Below are 23530 nucleotides of genomic sequence, written 5' to 3' on the forward strand. Positions count from 1 at the left end.
TCAAAGAAACTCTGTCACATATGTAAACGCAATAGAGCAGTAGTGGAATAAACTCCAAACTTCCTCAAAGTTTGGAGTTATACATTTCCCACAGCTGGGCTAAGGTCCAGGGTGCTGCTGTAGACCGACATATGTCCATCTTATTGTAAGTGATCACCAACGATCACAGACGTTAGCGCTATAAATATTTACCATTCGTTCCATCGGAAACATCTATCTTGGGAACTCAGATGTTATGTTCCTCGTGCTTGTTACACTGGCTCACCTTCCAACTGGAACACAATAATACTAAGTAAGGTATAAGTAGTTTAATACATACGAATAATCTTACGCGCAATTAATATTTTCAATTTTATTTATAATTTACGTACAATATTTATGCAATTAAAATTATCAACGTAAATAATTAATCACTGACAGCTATTTAGTAATTTTAGTAAAGCAGTAACTAGACTAAACTAAAAAAAATGTTTTAATAAACACTTCCGTTTAGAATGCTACCGATTCAAATTGGAAACAAAGTAAGCGTTAGGTAATTTCTTTTTGTTTTTATAAATACTTAAAAAGTTTCAACGCACTACAGAAGACAACAACAATATTACAAAATACGATCAACAATTAAATAAAAAGTTACAAAAACAAAGAGTAACTAATAAAACAATCGATTAAAAATCGAACTATTGTTTTGTGAAAAAAGTATCTGAGTATCGATGGTAACTGTCTCTATAAATAATGTTACAGATACCAGTCAACCTCACCGACTATCAACACCTCAAGATGTTACAACGTCTGTTCAATTCTACGGTACTTTTAGTTTTTTACGTACAACCGAACAAATCGCAGTTAAATTATTTACTATAGTGATAGAAGAGAAAGTGAATCAGTTGACGCAAAAACAAAATCGATCTAGTTTATTCGTGTATTGAATTTCAACGATATTGTCGGCATTTTAAATGACTACATTTTTGCGTGTATTAGTAAGTGCGTATAAGTGTTTTAGTGATTATTATTGGTGATCGGAATATCATTAATGTTTCAGAAATGGATATGGTGTATCGTCATTATCAGTGCCGGATCAACATGGGGTCCATGGGGATCAGCTAACGCTGTGTCTGTTCCGAAACAAAACACACCATCCGCTATAGAAGCTCAAGCGAAATTCTTCCAGTAAGATTTTAATTAGTTTTACTTTTACACATAATTTAATTTCATTTTATTGGAATAAATAGGAATGGATAAATCATATAAGACAAATAATTACTATTTCATATGATAACAGTGAGCAAGTTTGTTTGTGTGCTTAATCATTTTGGATTTTGAATTATCAAAATCGAATCTAGTTATATATCTATATATTTTTATAGAGATCAAATCAGTAGGTACTAATACATATAAACGAAGTCAATATAAAAACAAACAACAGCAACACAATTACAATTAACAGCTTCTTTGATGAGTTTTAAATATTTCCATAAAGGTATTTTTACTCAGATTGGATTCGATTATGTATGCAGGTATATGAAATCTTATCATATGTTATATTATTTGTAAGACTACAGAGCAAATTTTTATAAGATATAATATTTATTTTAAGTGAGGTGCAATTTGCTTTATAGGGATTTTTTCTCAGTACAGTTGAGTCCTTACAAGATTGAATTTGGTCATGTTTGTGAAGACCCGAACAATTGGGAGCAGCGGTACGAGAAGAAAGACTTTAAGAACCACAGGGATATGGGAAAAGTATCAACAGTTTTATAACTATCTCGCTTTGTTTCCTAACTTTTCTATGTTTCTTTCTCTGTCGCGCTTGGCTTGGCTTGACTGAAGGTATAGGCATTTGCCTACTTCTGAAGACTTCGATCAGGGACATCGGCTGGGGAGTGAACGTCACTTCGTTGAGAGACATGAGAGATCCAGACCCGCCACAGGACTGTTTTCTGCTAAAGTACGCTGCTTCTGCTTTTGATTTTTATCTTATTACTTACAATACTGAGTTCGTTACATAATATTTTATATAGGTATCCTCATGACAGTTATCATGAATAACAAATGTGCGTTCGATTGTATCTGTGACTAAAAAACTTAACACAACACAGGACTTGACTCAGACTTGACAGACTTTATTGATTTTAACTATATGCTGCTCTTTTCCTTTCTGTTCTTAGTTTCTTCTTCTTATTTCATTTTACTAACCTTTAAATATATTTCTCTTATAAAAATGTATCTTTAAAAGTTTTATTTTTAAATAGGTACGATGGGGAGATAAGAAAGGTGGATATGGCGAGCATTACTGGGATTTAAATCATGCAGGCCATGGAGGTAACGATGATGGTTACGACAGTGATTCAGATGACGGATCATATCATGAAGATCCTCGGGACATAAGTGATGAATCTCATGAACGATCGCAAAACTATGAAATAGACGAGTACAATCCAGATGACACTAATAATAATTACGATGAAACCGGAAGAGCTAAGAGGGCACATGAAAAACTAAAATCCAATCAAAGTAATCGCGATAAAGTTGACAATGAACAGGAACAACATCCAAAGGAAAAAATGCAAAGAAATGATGAAGAAAAACTCGAAGAAAATGTCAATGAAGAAGAAGTAACTAATAGACCGTTTAAAATCAAACCTAAAAGACGCCTTCGTCAACAATACGTCACAGAAGCTCCTCAAAACAAAGAGAAAAATAACATTGTATTGGTGATTAAGCATAAAGAGAATGAGAAAGATGATAAAGTAGATCTTCCTAAACAATCGGAACCAAAACATTTTGTGCCCTATGAAGGCGGAGCTGGGGTTAGACAACCCGTTCCTCCTGAACTTGTTGCGTCTGCTTCGATACCTAGACTATTTCTAGACCAATCTAGCGGTTATGTGATTGACCGATCAACAGGACAAGCGTTTATGCTGCAACCAATACCTCGTAACATTCGCTATAGTTAAATAAATATTTAAATTTAATAAGTTTAGCATAATAAGTTACATTTTGTTATTATTTATTAAATAAAAGTTTGACTGAATTTTCATGTATTATTTTGCCTACAATATCTTACATTTAACTTCCTTACAACTACAAGTTTAGTCGTGCTCTTTGCCATCACAATTTTGTTTCATATTAATATATTACAATTTACGTTTATTTTCAAAAGCATTTAGATTTAGAACAGACATTTGTCTTGGTCTTAATAATTCAAAATAATGACAAATGAGATTACGCTACTATTAATCTTACTTGCGTATAATTGTTAGTTATTACCCATTAACATAACATACAAAAGCTTTCCGATGTTTTAGTAGTTAGTCATACACTATCTTCAATACAATTACATTGCGAAACTCTGTAATTCACCGTACCACGCTGTCGTTATTAGTTCTAAGACAAATATGTCAAGGGAACGCACTTCGAAAGTTCGTTAAACTCGCTTCTTTCAAAACATCTCAAATTCAGCTCATTTCTTAAAAATACGTTTATCTTTGTCTAAACTAAACTATAGACATACTTCCGCGTAAATTTGAGCAAGTTAAGCTATTTCGTTAGGTCTCAAAAATATATTGATTGCATGAATTTGTTTCAAGGATTACACAAACTTGTATTAGGTCACTAAATCTGTGTTAATTGAATATCTTTTTAATTGTGATATTTTGTTAACATCATTTTAAAAATATTCGTTTGCTTGGAATATAATAATATCATCAAAATATGAATATGCTCTAGCATCAGTAGGTATAGGTTTTCTATTTATTATCTTTACAGCACCAAACAATTAGTGATAGCTTACGAAAAACCTTCCCACAGTAAACGTTTTTATCAGATCAGACAGGATAAAAACAATACACTACATTTATATCCTTTCTGTATCTAACGGTCAATTTGTATAATAACAATAGTAACTTACCGTTACATGTGGGTATCTTGCTATCTTCATAAACATCTACTGCACTATCAGATCTTTTCATTAAGATACTCCTAAAACTTTATGAAGGGTACAAATCGTTTTTAGCAATTTAATAGTTACGGTTGCCATCAGGTAACTTTTAATTTGTTTCTTAAATCTGTTCATTTATTTATTTATGTCAAAATCAAAGTGTAATTTATTTCTATTTTTTACTAAGACCTTCGAAATGGTACTTGCTATCATTCTATAGTAAGACACAAATTAGATGTAGCATCGGAAAATGCAATGGAATGAAAATAAAACCGATTACTGCCTGGTGGCTGTGATTTATACAATGATTATTTATAATTTTCATTTGTACATAATTAAAGTTTTCGTATAAATAATTATTATGTACAGTCGGGGTCGTCACCTTAAGATCTATTTTCGAGGGCTGAGTATGAGCGATTGCTTTACCGATAGAGAATGACATTGCGTCGCAATGATTCGATGTTGAGATTCAAAAGGTACTTAGAGTTTGAGACTTGATAAAGGAATGAATTTGAAAACTGACGAAGGTTTTCTTACTCTGACTGTACATATATCAAGGTAAAATAAATCTGATCTAGAACAATTCTAAAAATTTCATTTCAGTAATTTCAGAAGATTGAATAATATCTGTTTTGAAATGTGTGAGCGTTCTGTTAAGTATGTACTAATACGATTATATTATATAATTTTTATGCTATCGTAGATATTATAACAGTAAAAGTATAAATAATAAAAATGCAAGATGTGCAGTTTTTGCTTGTATGAGGAAAAAATATTAAATAATTATGTTATTAATACATTAATTTAAAAACAGCACTAACCTTGTTTGTAACTAAGTAACGTACAATAATTCCGCCTTTACTTACGTTACAAAAATAAACCTATTATATAATTCATTATAACGTTATATTACAAAATAAACAGTTAACTTGGATGTTTGTAACAATCCATTCAATACATTTCTTTATTGTATTAACGTCAGATTTTTTATTGCTCTGGACCATAAAGAAAAGGGGTCCCATAACATCTCCCTGTGAGACCTTTTATGTAAACGCTAGCACGCGTCGAGATAAAAAAAGCACAAGAAAGATGAAGCGTATTGCGCGTCTATTATTATACTTTATAAATGTTTCACCACCTCTACATAATGATAAAGATTGCAGCTACGCAATTCACGAATTTTCGTGATGGAATTGAAAATGATTTTCGATGCTGAATATTTCTAATGAAACATTTGTAAGAAGACTTTTTGGAGGAAGACAAGATTACTACGATGTAATTTGTGCAATTTAATCTTCATAATGGTAAGCGATTTCTTAAATACATTTATTAGAACCTATTGAAATAATTAAGTGTGAAAAAAATTGGAAGAAATTTTAAATATCCTATTTGATACAACTTTAGGTGTGAGCATATTATTAGGTAGGTTTTTATGTATAAAAAAGTCATTAGTAATAATATAAAATCCAAATAGGAGTAATTCTATTCGGTTAATAACTTTATTATTACTATTTTTATAGTATAAGATGCGTAACTGGCAAATGAGCCGCTTAATGATTACCACTGCCCATAGATAATGGCACCATAGGAAATTTTAATGTACCATCTTTGGAACTGAGATGTTATCTCGACACCGTGAACTAAACAATTAAATATAAAGTACTCAAAATACAAAATCATTCAAATGTCATTTTACAAAACTATATTATAAATTAAGCTACTTGTATTTCGCGATATAATATATGATGAGTGGGTGCAACCTATTACGATGAGCTTTCATAAAGCACATAGGTTATTTATACCAACATTCTTAAATAAAAATATATATAATTATCGATAATAATTGTTGTTACTAGTTCAACAAAAACCATAGAGTCGTTAATAATAATAAATAAAATAATTCAGAATACCAATACGCAAATATTATTAAATAGACGTATAATTTCCCACATTGCGAAATGTACAAGTAATCCTTTACAAGCGACCGTTATCACGTCCCTCGAAGACGGTCAAAGGATGTCCACCCTTACACTTTCCAACAAACCCGTTTGACCAGTTTAAGACGTGGGAATATTGTCCACTATATTGTACAATTTGCTATTCGTTCTAACGAAATTCAACTCTATTGCAATCTTATAAAGTTCATTTTGCTATGCTGTTATGTATATTTTCATTATTTCCTGTTGGCGCTATTTTGAATCGCCAATGTGTCGTTTGGGTTACACTTGTCCGTTCGAGGGTGCATTGTATAATTTAGTCTACGTGACACACAGTCTTCGTTTGGTAGCTTTGACGGTTTATATTACGAAATATTCAGTATTCAGTGCCAAATAAGTAGTATTTATGTCATAATCAAGGCACCAAAATGTTACCATATATTATAATCAATAAAAATGATGTCTAAGTATAAGTAATATACTAAGACTAAGTATTCGTGCCTTTGATTTTAGGTCAATTCCATTTTTTTATTACACACTGACACAACAATTAAAAACGGTTTATTATCATTTCCGTTGCAATTAAGAATTGAAAGTATATCTAATCCAAGTGCATAAGTACGATTGGTAAATATAATTGAATACCGCGAAATAACTTGTATACGTAGGGTATGTGTGTCAGAAAGTGTATTGTGTATTGCGCATGCAAATAAAGGGGTCATTTAATGTCCTTTCCCACAGGGAAGTCTTCGAACAGGTTTTTGGACGAACCCTTTTCACTATAACAATATGTGTCCTTACGTGGATCTTCCTTGTCCATATCTTTTGTCCGTAACTAGTTTGACCAGTTCGGGCATGAGAAAATTGTCTTAGGATTTCTATGCATTTTTTTTTTAAATTATTGAACAGTACATTTGCCAGTATTTATATGTGATATTATTTTGGGAGACGTAAAAATTAATCTAATTAATGAGTTTCAATAGTTTTTTTTTTGTAATATTATTTTCGAAAATATTTGCTAATTCGATGTATTTTAGTAAAAATAAAAGACCTTTCTAAAAATTGTGATGCCACATACTATGTATATACCATATAATGTCAGGAAGAATTTATAATACATAAGATGATACGAGATAATATTTATACGGATATTTAATGACTTTGTAAAAAAAAAATTAAAATAATTTTAAATAACTTGTGCTTAAAAATTGTTCCATTTTTGAATTAAAAACGTCGTTAGCGTACCTTACTAGGCTGTCGAACCTGTGGTCTTGGAATCTAAATCTAGCGTTTACCAAATAAAAAGTAAGTAGGTTTTTTGTTAAGAATTTCTCAGCGGTGTTTGGCATCACAACTCTCTCCGGTCACGTCGGAATGCCGTCCAATCGGATTATGAGTGATACACCAGTATTTGTTGAAAATGGTCACCGTGACTAAATCGGTTAAGGGGAGGTGATGAATATTATCAAAATTTTTATTAAGGTCATAGTTAAATAGTACCTTTTGCATTAAATTTAAAAGTTAAAACAGAGTAACTAGTGAGTTTCTTGCCGGTTCTTCTCGGTAGAATCTACTTTCCGAACCGATGGTAGCTTTATTTCATTGTAAAATGACGATTCAAAAGTGCTTGTAAAAGCCTACTTGAATAAATTTTTTTTTTTTTGATTAGTTTGGGTGTTTACAGCAATTTGTTTCCAGGGTGGCATATTTGAAAGTCGTTAGATTTTAAATGTATAAATAAATAAAAATGAAAGTTTGTATTATTGTCGTTTTAAATATTGCGAGATGTTCTGAGTACATATAAAAGCGTATTATCTAAAAACTTTTTTGTAAAAAAATTGGTATTTGATATAATTTTGTTCCTTATAATCTTTACTACTTTTTGACCGTGGAGAATGTTTAAGCATGTTTATCTCTTAGTAATTAGTACGTGAAAAAGTCAATGACGGCTGGTTTATATTTTGCTCTTAAAATTAGAAGAGCAAATGGGAAGAAAAGAACAATGTAATATTGTAGAAATTTCAAGCGATCGTTCTTTTTACCTTGAGTGGTAAATTGTTTGTTATGTTGATAATTTATTATAATTTGCATTAATTGCAGTGTTCAATTAATTTTATATCGTTAAAACAATATTATTAATAATGGCTTTAAAAAATATCGTCTGTTGCATTTGCAATTATATCAAACCTATTTGGTTTAGTGAATAGTCGATTATTTTTTTTTTTTTTTTTAAGTAACCATTTATAGGCTACGTTTTGATAATTTTTAGTTTTTATAACCGGTGTCTTAATAAAAAAAGATAATACTATGACAATTAAATTTGAAAACTTCATTGCAAAGTTATAATTTTTCCAAAATTCAATGATTCTTGTATATTAAACAAAACTACTATGGAAAGAGTTCAAAAATATTGCATATTAAATGTTGGCGCAGGTCAGTGTGTACACAACACTTACACCTTTGGATAATCAAGGAGCGATAAAAAAGTGCAATCGTTAAGAGTAGGGATAAATGTACCCCTTTGAATTATAATAGAATACAATAGATATGCAAAAGAGATCATAGTTTACTTTGCATACGATTTTAGTGTTATGTCAGTAATGCATAAGTTGTCAGTGTGGCCACATCAAAATTAATGAATATTGACTTTTTCGAAATATTTTATAAGAATTGTCGTAAATAGGTAGAAGCAGTGTAAATAAAAATAAAGTGTCTGGTGATAGCTATTTATTAAATTTTATAAAGGCACAAATAAGGTAAGGTTACAATTAGATGATAATGATATTTTTTTGGACATTTTTTTAAAATTATCGATATTACATGTGTTTCAATTGATTTAGCTATGATTTAACTCACACTATCCATAACTGATTAAATTTTTAAATCAGGTAAAATTATACAGGTTAAAATCCAAATAAATAGGTATTTGATGGATGAAAATGAATTGATTATAAGGTTAATGAGCGGCACGGTTCCGTGGTCAAGGTGTTGTCTAACTTGCTTGATTACATTTTTTTTGTATTTTTATAATTTTTTTCCCTTTTTTTTGTTGTTGTTCGACTTCAAGTTTTCAACTGCTTATTCGGGTTCGTTCATCCTGAGACGAGCGAAGTCCTCGAAGACAATGTTGTCTTCCTCCTCGTTGGCATACATCGAGTTCTCATAGCGATGTCTCTCAATGGATTGCATCTTCTTCATGGCGTTGAAACGTTGACGTTCGACGGTGCCTGTGTAGATAGGAAATAGATAGATAAATATAATTATATTTGAGGAAAATTTGTAAAGCGATGATATTTGTATTCATTGAAAATTGTATTCACAGTTATAAGCTTTACATACCTTCAGCTGGGTGAAGCAGTTTGAAGGGTACGTCAGTGACGAGCTCTCCACCAAGGGTTCCGCAGTTAAGCTTGACGCGTACCGAGTAGGATACCACAATACCAATGGCCTCAGCAGGGCATTTGCCTTCGGAGACCAGAGTAGAGCTAGCGAGGTTGACATCGTCTTCCTTTAAGTGTCCATCCAAAGCGACACCTGTTGAACAAAATATTTATCGTTTTGATATTTATAATCTTTTGAATGTCTATCATAAAATATTAAGCTATATTTTTAAGCTGCAATAAATTGCTAACCGCGGATATCCTTGTTGCTGCGAGCCAGAGGCACCAAGTAGAAGGTCTTAGAAAGGCTGGCACCAGGAGTAATTGGGCATCCCTCACGGCTTTCCAAAGATGCAACGTGGCGGCTGAATTGAGAGTTGATCATGGTAATTTCGACATGCTGTACAACCATGCAGCGAATGTTGCGGACGGATTTCCTGGAGTTGTTCGATACGATGATGTTAGCGGCGACCTTTTCTCCGTGGTAGTAGATCTCCTTGTCGAGAGTGACCTCTAGGCTAATCTTGCCGTTGCTGAATGTGAAGCCCTTGCTCACCAGGGAGCTAGGAAGGCGTCGCCCACGGGCAGCTGGAGCATGTTGCAACTAGAAGGACGAAAATATATATTTTTAGTAGTAATTGTCTTGTAGGTATAGACAAAATTGTGTTTTGAATATTTGTTAAGTATACCTTCTTGATAGCAAGAGTAACGGAGCTCCTCTTGTGGCCCTTGTCATCTTCATTGTCGGCGACGTAAGTTCGCACGCAGTAGTCTACGCCCATGGGCTTTCCCTGGTCCTCTTCGGATGGTTGAAGAGTTACCTGAACAAAATAATCGCATTGTAGATTTAGGAGTATCAGGAAATGGTGTATAATTATGAAATGTTAAGAGGCATTACCGAGCTAGGAGACATCTCGGGGAAGGTGAATGTGAAAGGAAAGGCATTTGGTCCAAGCTTCTTCAGGAGCTTCTCCTGGACAGGTGTTAATTCCATTTTAGCGTTGACCATTGGTACAACTTGGTCTTGGCCAATGACCATTTCCTTTGAGAATTTGACTCCCATGACCTCATCTTCCTCCCTACCGAAGCGGTATGTCGTAACGAGCTGTTTAGAAATAAGAATAAATGATTAGAAATTGAAGCACTTTCGTGTAACTCGAATTCACTTTACACAATGCACTTGTCACTTTTATACCTGGCTGTAAACTTTTCGTCCTTTCAGGTAATCGGTGTCGACGACCACAACGCCATCGACGGGATCGCAATAATCTACATGATCAATGAAGTCGCGCTTGCCAAGGTAAACCGTAACTTTGCCATTGGGGGTAGTTTTCTTGAAAACTTTTACCGCGACCACAAAAGCCAGGGCTAGGTAGTCAAGCATTTTGCTTGTTTGAGTTGGTCAGGACTAAAGATTGAATTAGAAGTTAAAGGATGTAAAATAATTTTATGGAATATAGTTTAGGATTGTGTGAGTTGTGAAGCACTCACCAGAAATGACAATGGTTGGAAGGTTCTCTGTATATATATATACTTTCCCTGTGAGGTTTCCTTCAGTAAGATCTAATTGGATTTAGTTCGTAGGAGTACAAATTGGATTAAAATCGTGTGACGGTAACTTCTGAATAAATCGATACTATGATGTACAACACTATTTGATGTTTTTAAATCCGGTCAAGGAAATGTCAAGCTATGTTTTGACAGTTATTAAAGGGTTAAGTTCGATTTAATCGCCTTGTTTTTGTTTTCCTTTTTGTACTTAAAATAAAATGTATTCTAGTCATATAAGAATCTAATTAGATTTGTATTCATACGTTTTATAAAACCATAGGTCAAGGGCGAGAAAATAATGTAAATTGTCTGATGTAGATTCAGTAAGTCTTTTATGATTTTCGGCATTATACACCTAGCAATTTAATATTATAAGTTTTATTTTAAAATAATTGTATTTTCGTTTCTTATAAACGTCACAGTTATGAAATTCATACATAGTAAACAACTTTGAATCTTGATGAAACAATCAAACAAAATCTTTATTGTTAGAGTTATTTGATGATAGCTATGTTTATAAGTGTTACGGGCTTTTTGAAAGACAAATATAGAATTTAAGAGAACAAACTTAACTATTTTCTATTTCACTTTCTATTTCAATTTTGAGTAAGTAAAATAAAGTGTTTTATTTTATTTTCAGTTACACCATCAGTATGCCAACATTTCTAACACCAGGCCGACATGGCTACAGTGTTCGGTTTTCAAGAACACGACCAGACTCATTGGCTGTCGCCACCAGTCAGTATTATGGTCTCGCTGGTGGTGGTACATTATTCTTCTTAGAATTATCACCGGAAGGAACAACGATAGTCGAACTACAGAAATTAGAATGGAGCGATGGACTATTTGATGTGGTAACATTCAACCTTTAACCTTGACTTATATGATTTCAACGAACAGATTCAATCCATATTATAATACTGAATGTTTTATTTAAAACACAAGGTGCTTTCTTTTGAATAAGAACAAAGATTTTTAAACTAAACTCAAAGTAATTATGGACATTCCCTTATCGTAATTTGACAAATATTGTATTGTAATCATTTTTCTATTTAGCTAATTGGATATGTATTTAAAAATTATAAAGTGCCACTTATTATAAAATGGTGGTGGGTGTGTCAAGAATCAATATTTATTTTAATAGGCTTTTAAATCTAGACTACAGTTCAATCTCCTTACATCTTTAATATAATCCCATAAACTTGTATATTTTCCATATGAGACTGGCATATTGAAGCCTCACAAGTGTTGTTATGTGAACGCACATTCTGACGAAAGCACTAAACCGGCTTACAATTTTGTTACTTGGTATTTATAGTTTAACCTGAGTCAATAATATTTTGCTTTGTTTTTGAGAATCAATGAATCAAAATGCTTTAGTGAATTATAAATCTGAAATGTCATAATTTCAAATTTGTATCTTATTATTATTTTTTGATTATCATTTTATGTCATTAGAAACTATACTACAAACTAAACTAACTTGCCTCATAAGAAAATTATATTTGTTAGTTTTCTATTTTTGATTGCAAAAATATTTTTTATCTGTCACTAGTATTCAATTGGATTTCTATTGTCTTTAAATTCATGTAGTCTAAAAAGGTTTCAAGGTCTTAATATAATATTATATTTTCCAGACTTGGTCAGGTACAGCAGATGGTGTTGCCGCTTGTGGGGCAGGTGATGGTGCTGTGATAGTATGGAGAGGAGGATGTGCAGCCCCTTTGAGGGTCTTAAGGGCCCATCATAGCGAAGTGTGCTCGGTGGATTGGCCTCGAGCACATTTACTAAGTGCTAGTTGGGATACTACAGTTAAATTGGTAAGAAATTCATAAGTAAAGATTAGGGATAATTTTACTTTATTTTTTATTAGGTTAGTTATCATATAAGCTGAGATTAAAAGTGTATTATTAAGTAATATTTTATTTTTATAGATACAATTTATTGCACAACAAATTGTAATAACAATATCCAATGAATTATGTTTGTGAATAAACCCAGTTCATAATATATACTATAAATTGTACTAAAATAGGCATACACATTGATTTGGCATTTAAGGCAACTGAACTGTACTTTTGATGTCACAATACTAAAACATGTTTGAGGAAATCAAATCAAAATATACTTTATTCAAGTAGCCTTTTACAAGCACTTTTGAATAATTGTTTGGAAAAAATATGGTATTAGTAGAATGTTATGGTTGACTGCTAAAAGGAAGTCACTGATCTATTACAGTAAGAATGTGTACTTAGTTCACATTAGTTAGGAAAATATTATAACATTTTAGAACATTGAAATATTACTTGCACTATGTATTTTAAGTGTTTTATGAATTATGTCTGTTCTATAATATCTATATTTTTTTATAGTCTAAAGTAGTATGTTGGGCTTTGTATAATCCTGTCTGAGCAAAGATGATATTTTGCTTATAATGAAATGCTCAAAAAGCCGGATAATATTACAGGCGTCAGATATGTTTTAGTTCACAGGAAGCAATTATAACCACCCGCAACATTTTTTCTCACTGTATATAATTCATAAGGCAGACTTTTAAATGTACCCTCAGGCAAAATTATTGTAATTTCTTATTATAAGTGAACTTTTGTGTTCTTTATGAGAAATAAATGTTTTTAAACCAAATTATGGTATAAAATACACTCATGTACTGTCAAAATAGGTGGCTGTCCCATTTAGTTCTTTTTTAAATTATAATTTTAATTGTGCTGAATTCATACCACACCATGAAGTTATTAATCCTAAATAGCATTTCATTATTGTAGAGGAAGCCAGAAAAGAATTCACATGTAATAAGTCCAAGTACCGAATCGAGATAGACTTTGATTTTAAATTAATTTTAACCTTTTCAGTGGGACCCCGAATCTGAGGTGTGTCTCAGTACATTTTCGGGTCATTCTGAGCTGGTTTACACGGCGACGTTTTCCCCACACTCGCCAGCCACCTTTGCTTCTGTGTCTGGTGACGGTCATCTCAAACTGTGGACGTGTACGGAACCCAGTAGACCGGCTGCTGTGATAAAAGCACATGATGCTGAGGTAATGTATTATAGTTATATATCATCTGCTGAACAAATTTCTATAATAATGTTCTGTACATTTAGAACTGTTTTTCATAGTCATAGTCATAGTCAATGTTTTTCATATTTTCATCATCACATTCTTTCTTGTCATAGTTATGTTATACATGCAAGTTTCCTTGGAGATTTTTTTCTTTGCTATGGAAAAAAAATGCAAATACAATTTAAATATGTGAAAAATCAATAAGAATTTGTCTGGATTTGAACCAAACTAGCTATCAGCTATAATGAATTTATATCCTAAGTTCTATCCACTGGGCCGTCTTGGGTCTCTATTCTAAATAATACAATATTTTTACTCAATGCAATATTAAAATAAACAAGAATTAATGTTATTGATCTAATTAGCAATAATTTTATTTTATAATTTATTATATATGATTATGTTGAAAATTTGAGGTTAGTTTTCTTGTCTATGGCTTGCACCTAATATTCTTAGTATTTATAAATATAAATTTAATGACTATTAAAAGACAGATTTATTTTTGACGGGTTTTGTTTCAAATCTGTCAATTATCCTGTTTCTAAACAGCAATATGATCTATTACTGTTTTGGCTTACAGGGTGAGTGAGCCAGTGTACATAAAGGACATAACATCTTAGTTAATTAAATAAATGATCACACTATTGATAATGCCAGCTACTCATTAACAATTAAATCGAATTCCTTATATACAGCATATTATAATATAAACCTTCATGAATATGATTATGAAAATCGACTTTGTATTTATCACTTAAAGGTTTAATTTTGTTCGTAGGTGCTGTCTTGTGATTGGAGCAGACTAGAGACGCATGCGCTAGCCACCGCTGGATCCGACGGACTCGTTAGAGGGTGGGATCTTAGACGACTCACATCACCTATGTTTACTCTTAAAGGTAAGTTTGTTTTTCTTAATATTTATTGCCTTATATCAAAAACGGCATATGTGTATTGTTTTGTTTGTTTTTATAAGCTTTTATTTAACTTAGGTAAAGTTAGTGTGTGAGTCAAAATTTAATTGTGTTTTTAAATTTATAACATTTCTTGAGGATAATTTTTTTGTGTGTTGGCAACAATACAATCTGGTTTTCCAAATTTTATTTGCTTTAGATAAATTCCATGTATTTAATTTTCTTTTCTGTTGTAACGCGATGTCTGAAAGTTATTAAAAAAATATTATTATTTTTTAATTCATGCTTTACAAGTTAAGCATTATTATAGTAATCAGTGCATATAAATACAATTAAAATTTCTTCAAATTCAAAATTTTTAATTAATGTGAAATAAAACTACCAACAGTTCGGACAGAATTATTAAATGAATTTATTAGAAATTATTTAAATAAATAATTTATGACGGAAGTTTTAGGAAAGCAATATTGGTGACAATTATTGACTATGTGTTTTAGTTTTTTGATATTGTTTAGAAGAATACTGATATATATTGCTAATAAAATAGTTATTTCTGTCTCAAAGAATATTATTAACAAAGATAATGTTAAATATGTTTTTCATTCACCTTTGTTTTCATAATTATTTTAAATGCAGGGTGCATTCTTCCAAAATATATTTATATTGAGGTTATGTACAATATTAAAGTTGAAAAATAGATTTATAATTATTAATCTAATCTAATACTATACTCACACACCTAAACATCGCGTTCATAGTAAAACATTCATTCACTCATTCAAGCATAACCACAGAATTGTTATAATTAATTAAAAAATCGAAAAAACTGAGGATATAAACACGTATATTTCATTATAAAATTATTTCCAAATGTTTAACTATTAAAATCCAACTTGTGTTTTGATTATTTTATTATTATACTAGTAGTAGGCTTTGCTTGCAGTGTTGGTTGCTGTTGAGATGATTGAATCAAAATAAAAAAGAATACATTTTAATGAACTTTAATTTTATTTGCTTAAGTGATACATTTTTGATTCTTCCTGTGACGCACTAAATTATTAACAACTAGAGATTAAAAAAAACCATAGAACCTGAGAGAAATAATTATAGAACTTTGCATCCCGACAGCAAATAGATGGCGCTACTTGTAACCAATACAATAATGTTATAAATTTACTTATTTACAACAGTTTTAATGTGTTAAGCAAAAAATTGCCTATGTCCTTTCTTGGAGGTAATGTTTGCTTCATACCAAATTTCATGAAATTCGGTTCAGACAGACAGACAAAGTTACTTTTACATTTATTATATTAATACAGATAACAAATATTACATTTCTTTTAGGATGCGAATGTGCAGTACGACGGGTGCAGTTCTCACCGCACGCGCCTTCGGTCTTAGCTGCTGTGTCGTACGACTTCACGACTAGGTAAGGTTTTAAACCCAATCATAGTTTTATAGGTATGATAATTATTACGCGATCCAATCTAAAAGACCACCGTATTATCGTAATTACCTCCTTAAATTACTCGATATATTGTCGAAAAGGACCTTCTTAAATTATTCGATTAATTATATCGATTATCGGATCCCTAAATTATCCGAACGTGTATTTAGTTTATTCGAACTCATAATTATCCGAATGTTGGGGCCTTGCAGCCGCTCTTCAATAAAAAAAATACGATTTTTTTTAAGTAGGTAATATAAATATAGCAATTTTTAATTGTTTGTCTAATTTCAATAGACTACAATGTTTTTATGTGAAAAAAATTGCTTTTATTTGCTCTCGTTTCAAAGTTTTAGAGATCTGAACTAGAACATAATTAGTTATTATCGAATCGGAGTTCAACTGTAGTTTTTTTTTTATTTTCCAACCTATATTTTTTGTTATTGAATACGTGAATTATTCAAAATCAAAAATCAAAATCAAAGTATACTTTATTCAAGTGAGCTTTTACAAGCACTTTTGAATCGTCATTTAACAATTAGGTGAAGCTACCACCGGTTCGGAAAGTAGATTCTACCGGGAAGAACCGGCAAGAAACTCAGTGGTTACTCTTTTTCAACATTTAAAAAAATACAGTCATGTTAGTTAATACAATTATTAAATTAATATATCCAGCCTGGAAGTCAACAGGTATTAATTATTTATGAATACTGTTAATCTAAAAAAATCTCATCAAAGATATTAAGATTTATTCATAGACTGCCTTTAAACTAGTGAGGTATTCGTTATAAAACGTTATAACGGAATATAACGGAACGTAATTATGACCTTGAAATTTTATTCTTATATATCCAAATGATTAGCAAGTCGCGAATACGATCAAGTTTCATCGTAATCTGTAATACTTCAAAATATACATAGCTATATGTGCGTTTTTAATATAAATATATATTATTTTCCAATCATAGCAAGATTTGACAGCAAATTGAAGCGTTATCATTGGTCGAGAGCTTTATTAGTCTATGATATTCGCTATGGATTTGCGAAAAAATTTGAACGTTGAAACCGTCATCGAAATCTTTGAAGTAAAATTAAAGTGGAAAATAAATGGTTAAGTGCAATAGTGTTGTGTTATTAATAAATATATATAATCATAAATTCTTAATAATGCACAACATAACAAAGCTATTAGCAAGTCCCATAAAATTCGTAAATATAATGTTTTTTCCTATTTCCATTGGAATAGGTTATGTACAAGTGCGTAAATAAGCAGGGTCGAATTTAGGGAAGGGCAACCGGGGTATCAGCCCTGGGGCTCGCACATGAGAGGGGACACCCAATATAGATTCCAACGAGTTAAGAAAATACGTAGATATAGTCAAATTATATTAATGGTAGAGCCGAGATGGCCCAGTGGTTAGAACACGTGCATTTTAACCGATGATTTCGGGATCTAACCCAGGCAAGCACCACTATATATATAGCAGAATTTCAATGAAATTTGATCATTCCACCAAACCGAGCCAAGCGCTGTCCTTAATGGTAGAGGAGGCCATTGGCCCAGTAGTGGGAAATTTACAATCTTTTACTTTACTTGATATTAATGGTATTACTTACTGTTTTAAAAGTTACGGATGAGTAAATGAATCATAGCTTACTAATTGAAATAAGAAAAAGACGAATTAATTCATAATATAATTATCAGGGCCTCCACTGCTTTGTGGCCCCAGGGCCTCCAGAAGTTTAAATCGACTCTGTAAATAAGTATTCGCAGACATGGTAACCGTAAGAACGAGATCTTTAATCAGATTATATACTTGCGCGTTATGTAATACGGACGATTTATATAAGTCATTGTGCTTATATAACGAGTGGGATTTGAAGCCATACCGTACACCAACTGTATATTACTTATATAATGACTTATGTATTCTATTTATGTACACAATATTTCATAGTAGACTGAAGGTCGAAGCGGAAGGCATGTCTTATTTTGTAGTATTTTTAATTTATGACTTTTTCAGACAACTTAAATTTAAAATGAGTTTTTATATTTAATTCGGCCGTATATTTGTTAATCAAAAACTTCGCTGTTTATTTTTTTTATTTTTAATTGTGGCTAGCATAATGTTCTAGTAAACAGATATGTTATTAACGTGCAAAAAGTGAAGACTAGAAAACGTCCTAATTGGAACGTTTGCCTTTAGTCGTTTTACGCAGTAATACGTTATAATACATCATAATTACGTAGTAATACGTTTTGCGTAATTAAAACATCTAGTTATCCCTTTTACTTATTGTTTTTATTAAGCTATCCTTTTTACTTGTAACGAAATGTAAAATAAACGGTCCCCGGCGCGGCACACATTTTTCTGTTGTTTAGTACCCATATTAACAAATCTGTTTATTAGAATATCATCGGTGGCTAGTGTTGTTCTTTTGAATATTAACGATTTTTTATACCAACTAATCATTTATTAAAATACGATGGCGATTCCTAGTGTGATAAAGAGATAGGTACAACTTCGGTCTGATTTAGTTTTTATATATATAATATTTTTTTTATATATGATATATGTAAACAGACGATCAAATTAGCTACCGATGGTACTTACCATGACCACTTGTATGAATGTATGTATCGCTGTAAGAAATACTGACCATTCCTTACATCGCCAATTCGCCACCAAACTTGGGAACTAAGATTTTATGCCCCTTGTGTTCTTGTTACACTGACTTACTCACCCTTCAAACCGAAACACAGCAATACTGAGCACTAAATTTTTTATTTTATATTCGATTTATATCTTTTTTTCCAGGATATGGGATCTAAAGCGAGGCTGTGATCCCCTGGAAACCATCAGACATCATTCAGAGTTCACGTACGGTCTAGATTGGAACGCACTAAGGCCCCATCAGATAGCGGACTGTGGTTGGGATTCGTTGGTACACGTCTTCACTCCGAGGTCGCTCGTTTGAAAGATTGGTATGTATACAACAAATAATAATAATAATACAACATTATTATACATCGTATAAGTGAATAAATAATGAAGTCGCTCATCCAGGACGACATCGTCACAATTGCATAAATATCTAAAATGACTTTTTCATTCCAAACGATCTCATTTCGTACATACTTTCTAGTGTAATATTGTCAGAACTATTGTTATATAGATGACAATCAAAAACTATTGAAACAATAATTCTGACAATATTACACTAGAAAGTATGTACGAAATGAGATCGTTTGGAATGAAAAAGTCCTTTTAGAGATTTTGAATGAAAAAGTCATTTTAGAGATTTTGAATGAAAAAGTCATTTTAGAGATTTTTGCAATTGTGACGATGTCGTTCTGGATGAGCGAAGTATAGTATGGCACATATTAGAATTAGCATCGGAAAATGCAAGGAAATGAAAATAAAACCGATTACTGCCGATTTACACGACCAATAGATATAGCTCCCTATCGCGCCATTCGACGCTATTCGTCGCTATAGATTCACGCGTCAGTTCAATCCGAAAAAAACAAGTGCATGTAAATCGACGTGTCAAACTGGCGAATATATTAGGTCATATGATATTACGTTTGCCTAAAGATCATATTCACATGAGAAATAAATATTGAAAATTTGTGATGGCGTACTCAATTCGGATGTGATCGGTTTTACGAATTTTACCGATGCTACATCTAAGTTGTGTCATACTATACATACTAGGTGTTTATTTAAGATATTATAATATATTCACAGCAAAAATTGATACAACATTGACAGATTAAGACTAGCTAAGTTACAGCATATTCATTAGATAGTTTGGAACAACGAGTGTATCTTTATACAACGATAAAGTCACTCTAGTTATATTTAAATATAACAATAAATAATTTAAAATATTAATTACAGCTTTTTGTTATAAAACTACTTACAAATGGTAGTGTAGTGAGTTTGTAATGACGACCTTTGTGGTCGAGTGGTGAGTACACCGGTTTTCATGGGTACGCACGCCACTTCGGGGTCCCGGGTTCGATTCCCGGCCGAATCGATGTAGATTATCATTAGTTATCTATGTTGTCTTGGGTCTGGGTGTTTGTGGTACCGTCGTTACTTCTGATTTCCTATAACACAAGTGCTATAGCTACTTATATTGGGATCAGAGTAATGTATGTGATGTTGTCTCATATTTATTTATTTATTGTAATGCTCCCATTGATTCAAAATCAAGGTATACTTAATTCAAGTAGAGTTTAACAAGCACTTCTAAATAGTCATTTAACAACTAAATTAAGTTGAGCTATCACGATTCAATTTGCTACCTTAGAAGAATTATTAAAGTATGTAAAGGCACAAACTTCAGAAGATCTTGGTCGAGCGACTCTATCGATCTAGCCTACATTAAATCTGTGTTTTTCTTTCACTTTATCTTTCATTTTTCTGTCATTAATTATATTCAAAACGATTATTGTAAACTAATTGAAAGGTAGTAAAAATACCAATGAACAAAAATCAAAATAATCTTTATTCAAGTAGGCTTTTACAAGCACTTATGAATCGTCATTCTACAATTAAGTGAAGCTACCACCGGTTCGGAAAGTAGATTCTACCGAAAACAACCGGCATGAAACTCAGTAGTTACTCTTTTTCAACATTTAAAAAATACAAAGTCATGTTAGTTAATTCCATTATTTAAATTAATATATCCTGTTTGGAAGTCAACAGGTATTAACTCGACGCTTTTTTATCATCTATATCTTCTCAATTTAACAGAATTATATTTAAAAAGTATAGTAAAGTAAAGCCAAGATTTCCCGTCGCTGGGATAAGGCCTCCTCTTCCATTAAGGAGAGGGCTTGAAACATATTCCACCACGCTGTTCCAATGCGGGTTGGTGGAATGCACATGTGGTAGAATTTCGATGAAATTAGACACATGCAGGTTTCCTCACTATGTTTTCCTTCACCGCCGAGCACGAGATGAATTATAAACACAAATTATGCACATATATATAGTGGTGCTTGCCTGGGTTTGAACCCGCAATCATCGGTTAAGATGCACGCGTTCTAACCACTGGGCCATCTCGGCTCAGATGGATTATATTTGCATGTATTAAAATTAGTCTTTTTTCTTCATCAGGTTCGTGGAATTTGAGCTGAAAAGTCATCTATAAGCGACCAGGTCTATAGAGTGCCAACAGAAATGACCGTTGCAAGTAAACATTCCATTGTGATTATAGTATGTGAGTCAAGGGTATATAATTATGTATGTGGAGTATTATGTTGTGTTAGTTAACATAAGAAACGTTTGTTAATTTTTTTTTTATTTAAAAAAGTTTATTATACCATAGATACAAAATAATTCTTTATTTGAAATTTAATTTGAAAGGTCAATTTGGCTATTTCTTTTTTATTGGTCATCGTATGGTTTCCGCATTTTCAAATGATACTGTGCTGTTTTCTTTTGACAAATGCCATAGTTAGTAAAATCTAGTTTAACCTTTATACAATAACAATGTATGACACTTACGTATTGATTGTTAAAAATCGACCAAAAGTTCTAAAAAAACGTAGGGCGATTTTTACAATGACAGAACGTATATCTATAACTATTTCATAGTTCAACAGACGTAGTAGGATTAACAACCATTCCGTGTGTTTATAAGTGTGAAAGGACAAGCAAATATTTGCAATCAGAAAAATTAAAATATCATATTTTTTATTATGTTGACTGTACCGTGTTGTACATAAATCTTTCAAATCACAGTAACACTAACAAAAGCTTTTAATTTCAAAAAAAATAAATTAATGTTTAAAGCTATTTATGTAATGCTTTTTACATAATGTTATGTATATTATTTAAATGACATTTCATGTTTTTTTTATTTCACTTTAAAATCTTAATAAATTATTGGTATCACTGTGTTTGGAATATTTCAACTCAACATAGTCAAATTAATACATTTATTATTCGTTTTGTGATTATTAATCCTACGAGAAAAAAAGGTTAAAATAGATAGAACGGCCATCTAGATCTGTTAACCGAAGATAGTGTCGAATGTTTGTAACCTCTGGTAATACCATAGACATATGAATGACAGATCTGTCAAAGTTAATTATTACAGTAGATTTTAATGTTATAAGTCATGTGAAATATTTGCTTGGGTATAAATTTAAAGTGTACTTTGTTAATCGATAAAGTTTGCAGCTTTTTATCAAGGATTTTCTTGTTCGTTTATATTTCGTGTCATTTAAAAGTGTGGTAACCACGTTTTAGGTCCGTATGATGTTAATGTCTTAGGAATGACAGATGGTTCGAGGGGTGGGGGGTGGTGTTGTCAGATGTCTAGTCTTACTTTATAACTGAATAAAGTAAAAAAAAGTAAAGTATATCAATGCCAACTGCTGGGGTAAGGCCTTTATTTTAAGGGGAAAACTTGGAGTTTTACTATGTTGATCCAATGCGGGCGCAAATCGAAGATGGACTGGATTTTGTAAATTTCGTATAACAGGGAATATGTAGGCTTAGATGGCTAGACTGATGGTATTATATGCGGCTTGTAATGAATAGCTTGTAACTAAATGCATTTGAATAATCGCATGACTCATTCAAAAAAAAAAGCATGCATGACAGTACACTATAGACAAGTAAAACCTTTTTTGTCAGAATAGAAGTGTTGCATACTTGAAAAATAAAATCTGATTTGCATTTTTTTAACATTTATATAGTATTGATATTTCAAGCATTTACAATTAAAATATAAATTAATTCGGCTTTTAAAATCCTATATATGTAATAAGAATGAATTAATCGTAATAATTTTTAAATTTTATAATCGAATTTGAATGACAGGCATTTTTTTTATAATCTAGTCTTATGGTAGAAGGAATGTATTGTATATGGTGTTGTCATATTAAAAAAATAACTAAACTGTTAGTAATAAGTTTGTAATATAAACATATTTCTGCATTGATGTTATTATAGCAAGATACTGCGCACAATAAATCTGTTTTTTTATTAAAATATTATAAGCAATTAATAATACTTAGCTTTATTTTATATACAGGTTGAGTGCGGAATAATGCTATAATTAAATAGCATTCTTTAAATGACCCACATAACTGTCCTTGTTTTCTTTAAATTATATATTATGTAATTGTTATTTTTATCTTTTCACAGTATAAGTTGAATTCATTTTTGACATTCTTTGGAAACTATGACGTCATAATAATTACTTATAGTATGACACAACTAGATGAAGCATCGGTAGAATTGGTAAAACCGATCACATCCG

General features: G+C 31.5%; 3 protein-coding genes across 3 annotated transcripts in view; 2 read left to right on the forward strand and 1 right to left on the reverse strand.

The window, feature by feature from the left end:
- Nucleotides 1–3031, forward strand: part of LOC124530604 — a 36630-nt gene extending 33599 nt beyond the window's left edge. The window contains exons 2-5 of the mRNA XM_047104833.1: nucleotides 742–804; nucleotides 1040–1167; nucleotides 1617–1740; nucleotides 2250–3031. Of these exons, the coding sequence (XP_046960789.1) occupies nucleotides 778–804; nucleotides 1040–1167; nucleotides 1617–1740; nucleotides 2250–2954 (984 nt within the window). The 5' untranslated portion in view covers nucleotides 742–777 and the 3' untranslated portion in view covers nucleotides 2955–3031. The remainder of the gene's footprint in view (nucleotides 1–741; nucleotides 805–1039; nucleotides 1168–1616; nucleotides 1741–2249) is intronic.
- A 5555-nt stretch (nucleotides 3032–8586) lies between these two features.
- Nucleotides 8587–10765, reverse strand: LOC124530661 (arrestin homolog). Its single transcript, XM_047104910.1, has 6 exons — nucleotides 10450–10765; nucleotides 10153–10359; nucleotides 9944–10075; nucleotides 9507–9858; nucleotides 9214–9408; nucleotides 8587–9101 (listed from the first exon to the last, which is right to left on the reverse strand). Exons 1-6 carry the CDS (start codon nucleotides 10636–10638, stop codon nucleotides 8953–8955), a joined length of 1224 nt encoding a protein of 407 aa, XP_046960866.1. The 5' UTR covers nucleotides 10639–10765; the 3' UTR covers nucleotides 8587–8952.
- A 169-nt stretch (nucleotides 10766–10934) lies between these two features.
- On the forward strand, nucleotides 10935–19230 carry LOC124530662 (peroxisomal targeting signal 2 receptor). The gene is made up of 7 exons (XM_047104911.1): nucleotides 10935–11128; nucleotides 11446–11659; nucleotides 12443–12625; nucleotides 13676–13861; nucleotides 14664–14781; nucleotides 16141–16225; nucleotides 19063–19230. The coding sequence occupies exons 2-7, from the start codon at nucleotides 11459–11461 to the stop codon at nucleotides 19220–19222; spliced, it is 933 nt and encodes a 310-aa protein (XP_046960867.1). The 5' UTR covers nucleotides 10935–11128; nucleotides 11446–11458; the 3' UTR covers nucleotides 19223–19230.
- The last annotated feature ends 4300 nt before the right edge of the window (nucleotides 19231–23530 follow it).

Source organism: Vanessa cardui, chromosome 6 (genome assembly GCF_905220365.1).
Source record: "Vanessa cardui chromosome 6, ilVanCard2.1, whole genome shotgun sequence".
Taxonomy (NCBI): Eukaryota; Metazoa; Arthropoda; class Insecta; order Lepidoptera; family Nymphalidae; genus Vanessa; species Vanessa cardui.

What these genes read in the sequence shown, in the direction of transcription:
- LOC124530661 (XM_047104910.1), bottom strand. Translation starts at nt 10,638, where the DNA reads ATGCTTGACTACCTAGCCCTGGCTTTTGTGGTCGCGGTAAAAGTTTTC. An exon ending in GACGAAAAGTTTACAGCCAG is followed by an intron (nt 10,360 to 10,449) that starts GTATAAAAGTGA and finishes ATTTCTAAACAG; the next exon opens with CTCGTTACGACATACCGCTT. An exon ending in CAGCAACAAGGATATCCGCG is followed by an intron (nt 9,409 to 9,506) that starts GTTAGCAATTTA and finishes TTTGTTCAACAG; the next exon opens with GTGTCGCTTTGGATGGACAC.
- LOC124530662 (XM_047104911.1), top strand. Translation starts at nt 11,459, where the DNA reads ATGCCAACATTTCTAACACCAGGCCGACATGGCTACAGTGTTCGGTTT. An exon ending in TAAAAGCACATGATGCTGAG is followed by an intron (nt 13,862 to 14,663) that starts GTAATGTATTAT and finishes TTTTGTTCGTAG; the next exon opens with GTGCTGTCTTGTGATTGGAG. An exon ending in TCGTACGACTTCACGACTAG is followed by an intron (nt 16,226 to 19,062) that starts GTAAGGTTTTAA and finishes CTTTTTTTCCAG; the next exon opens with GATATGGGATCTAAAGCGAG.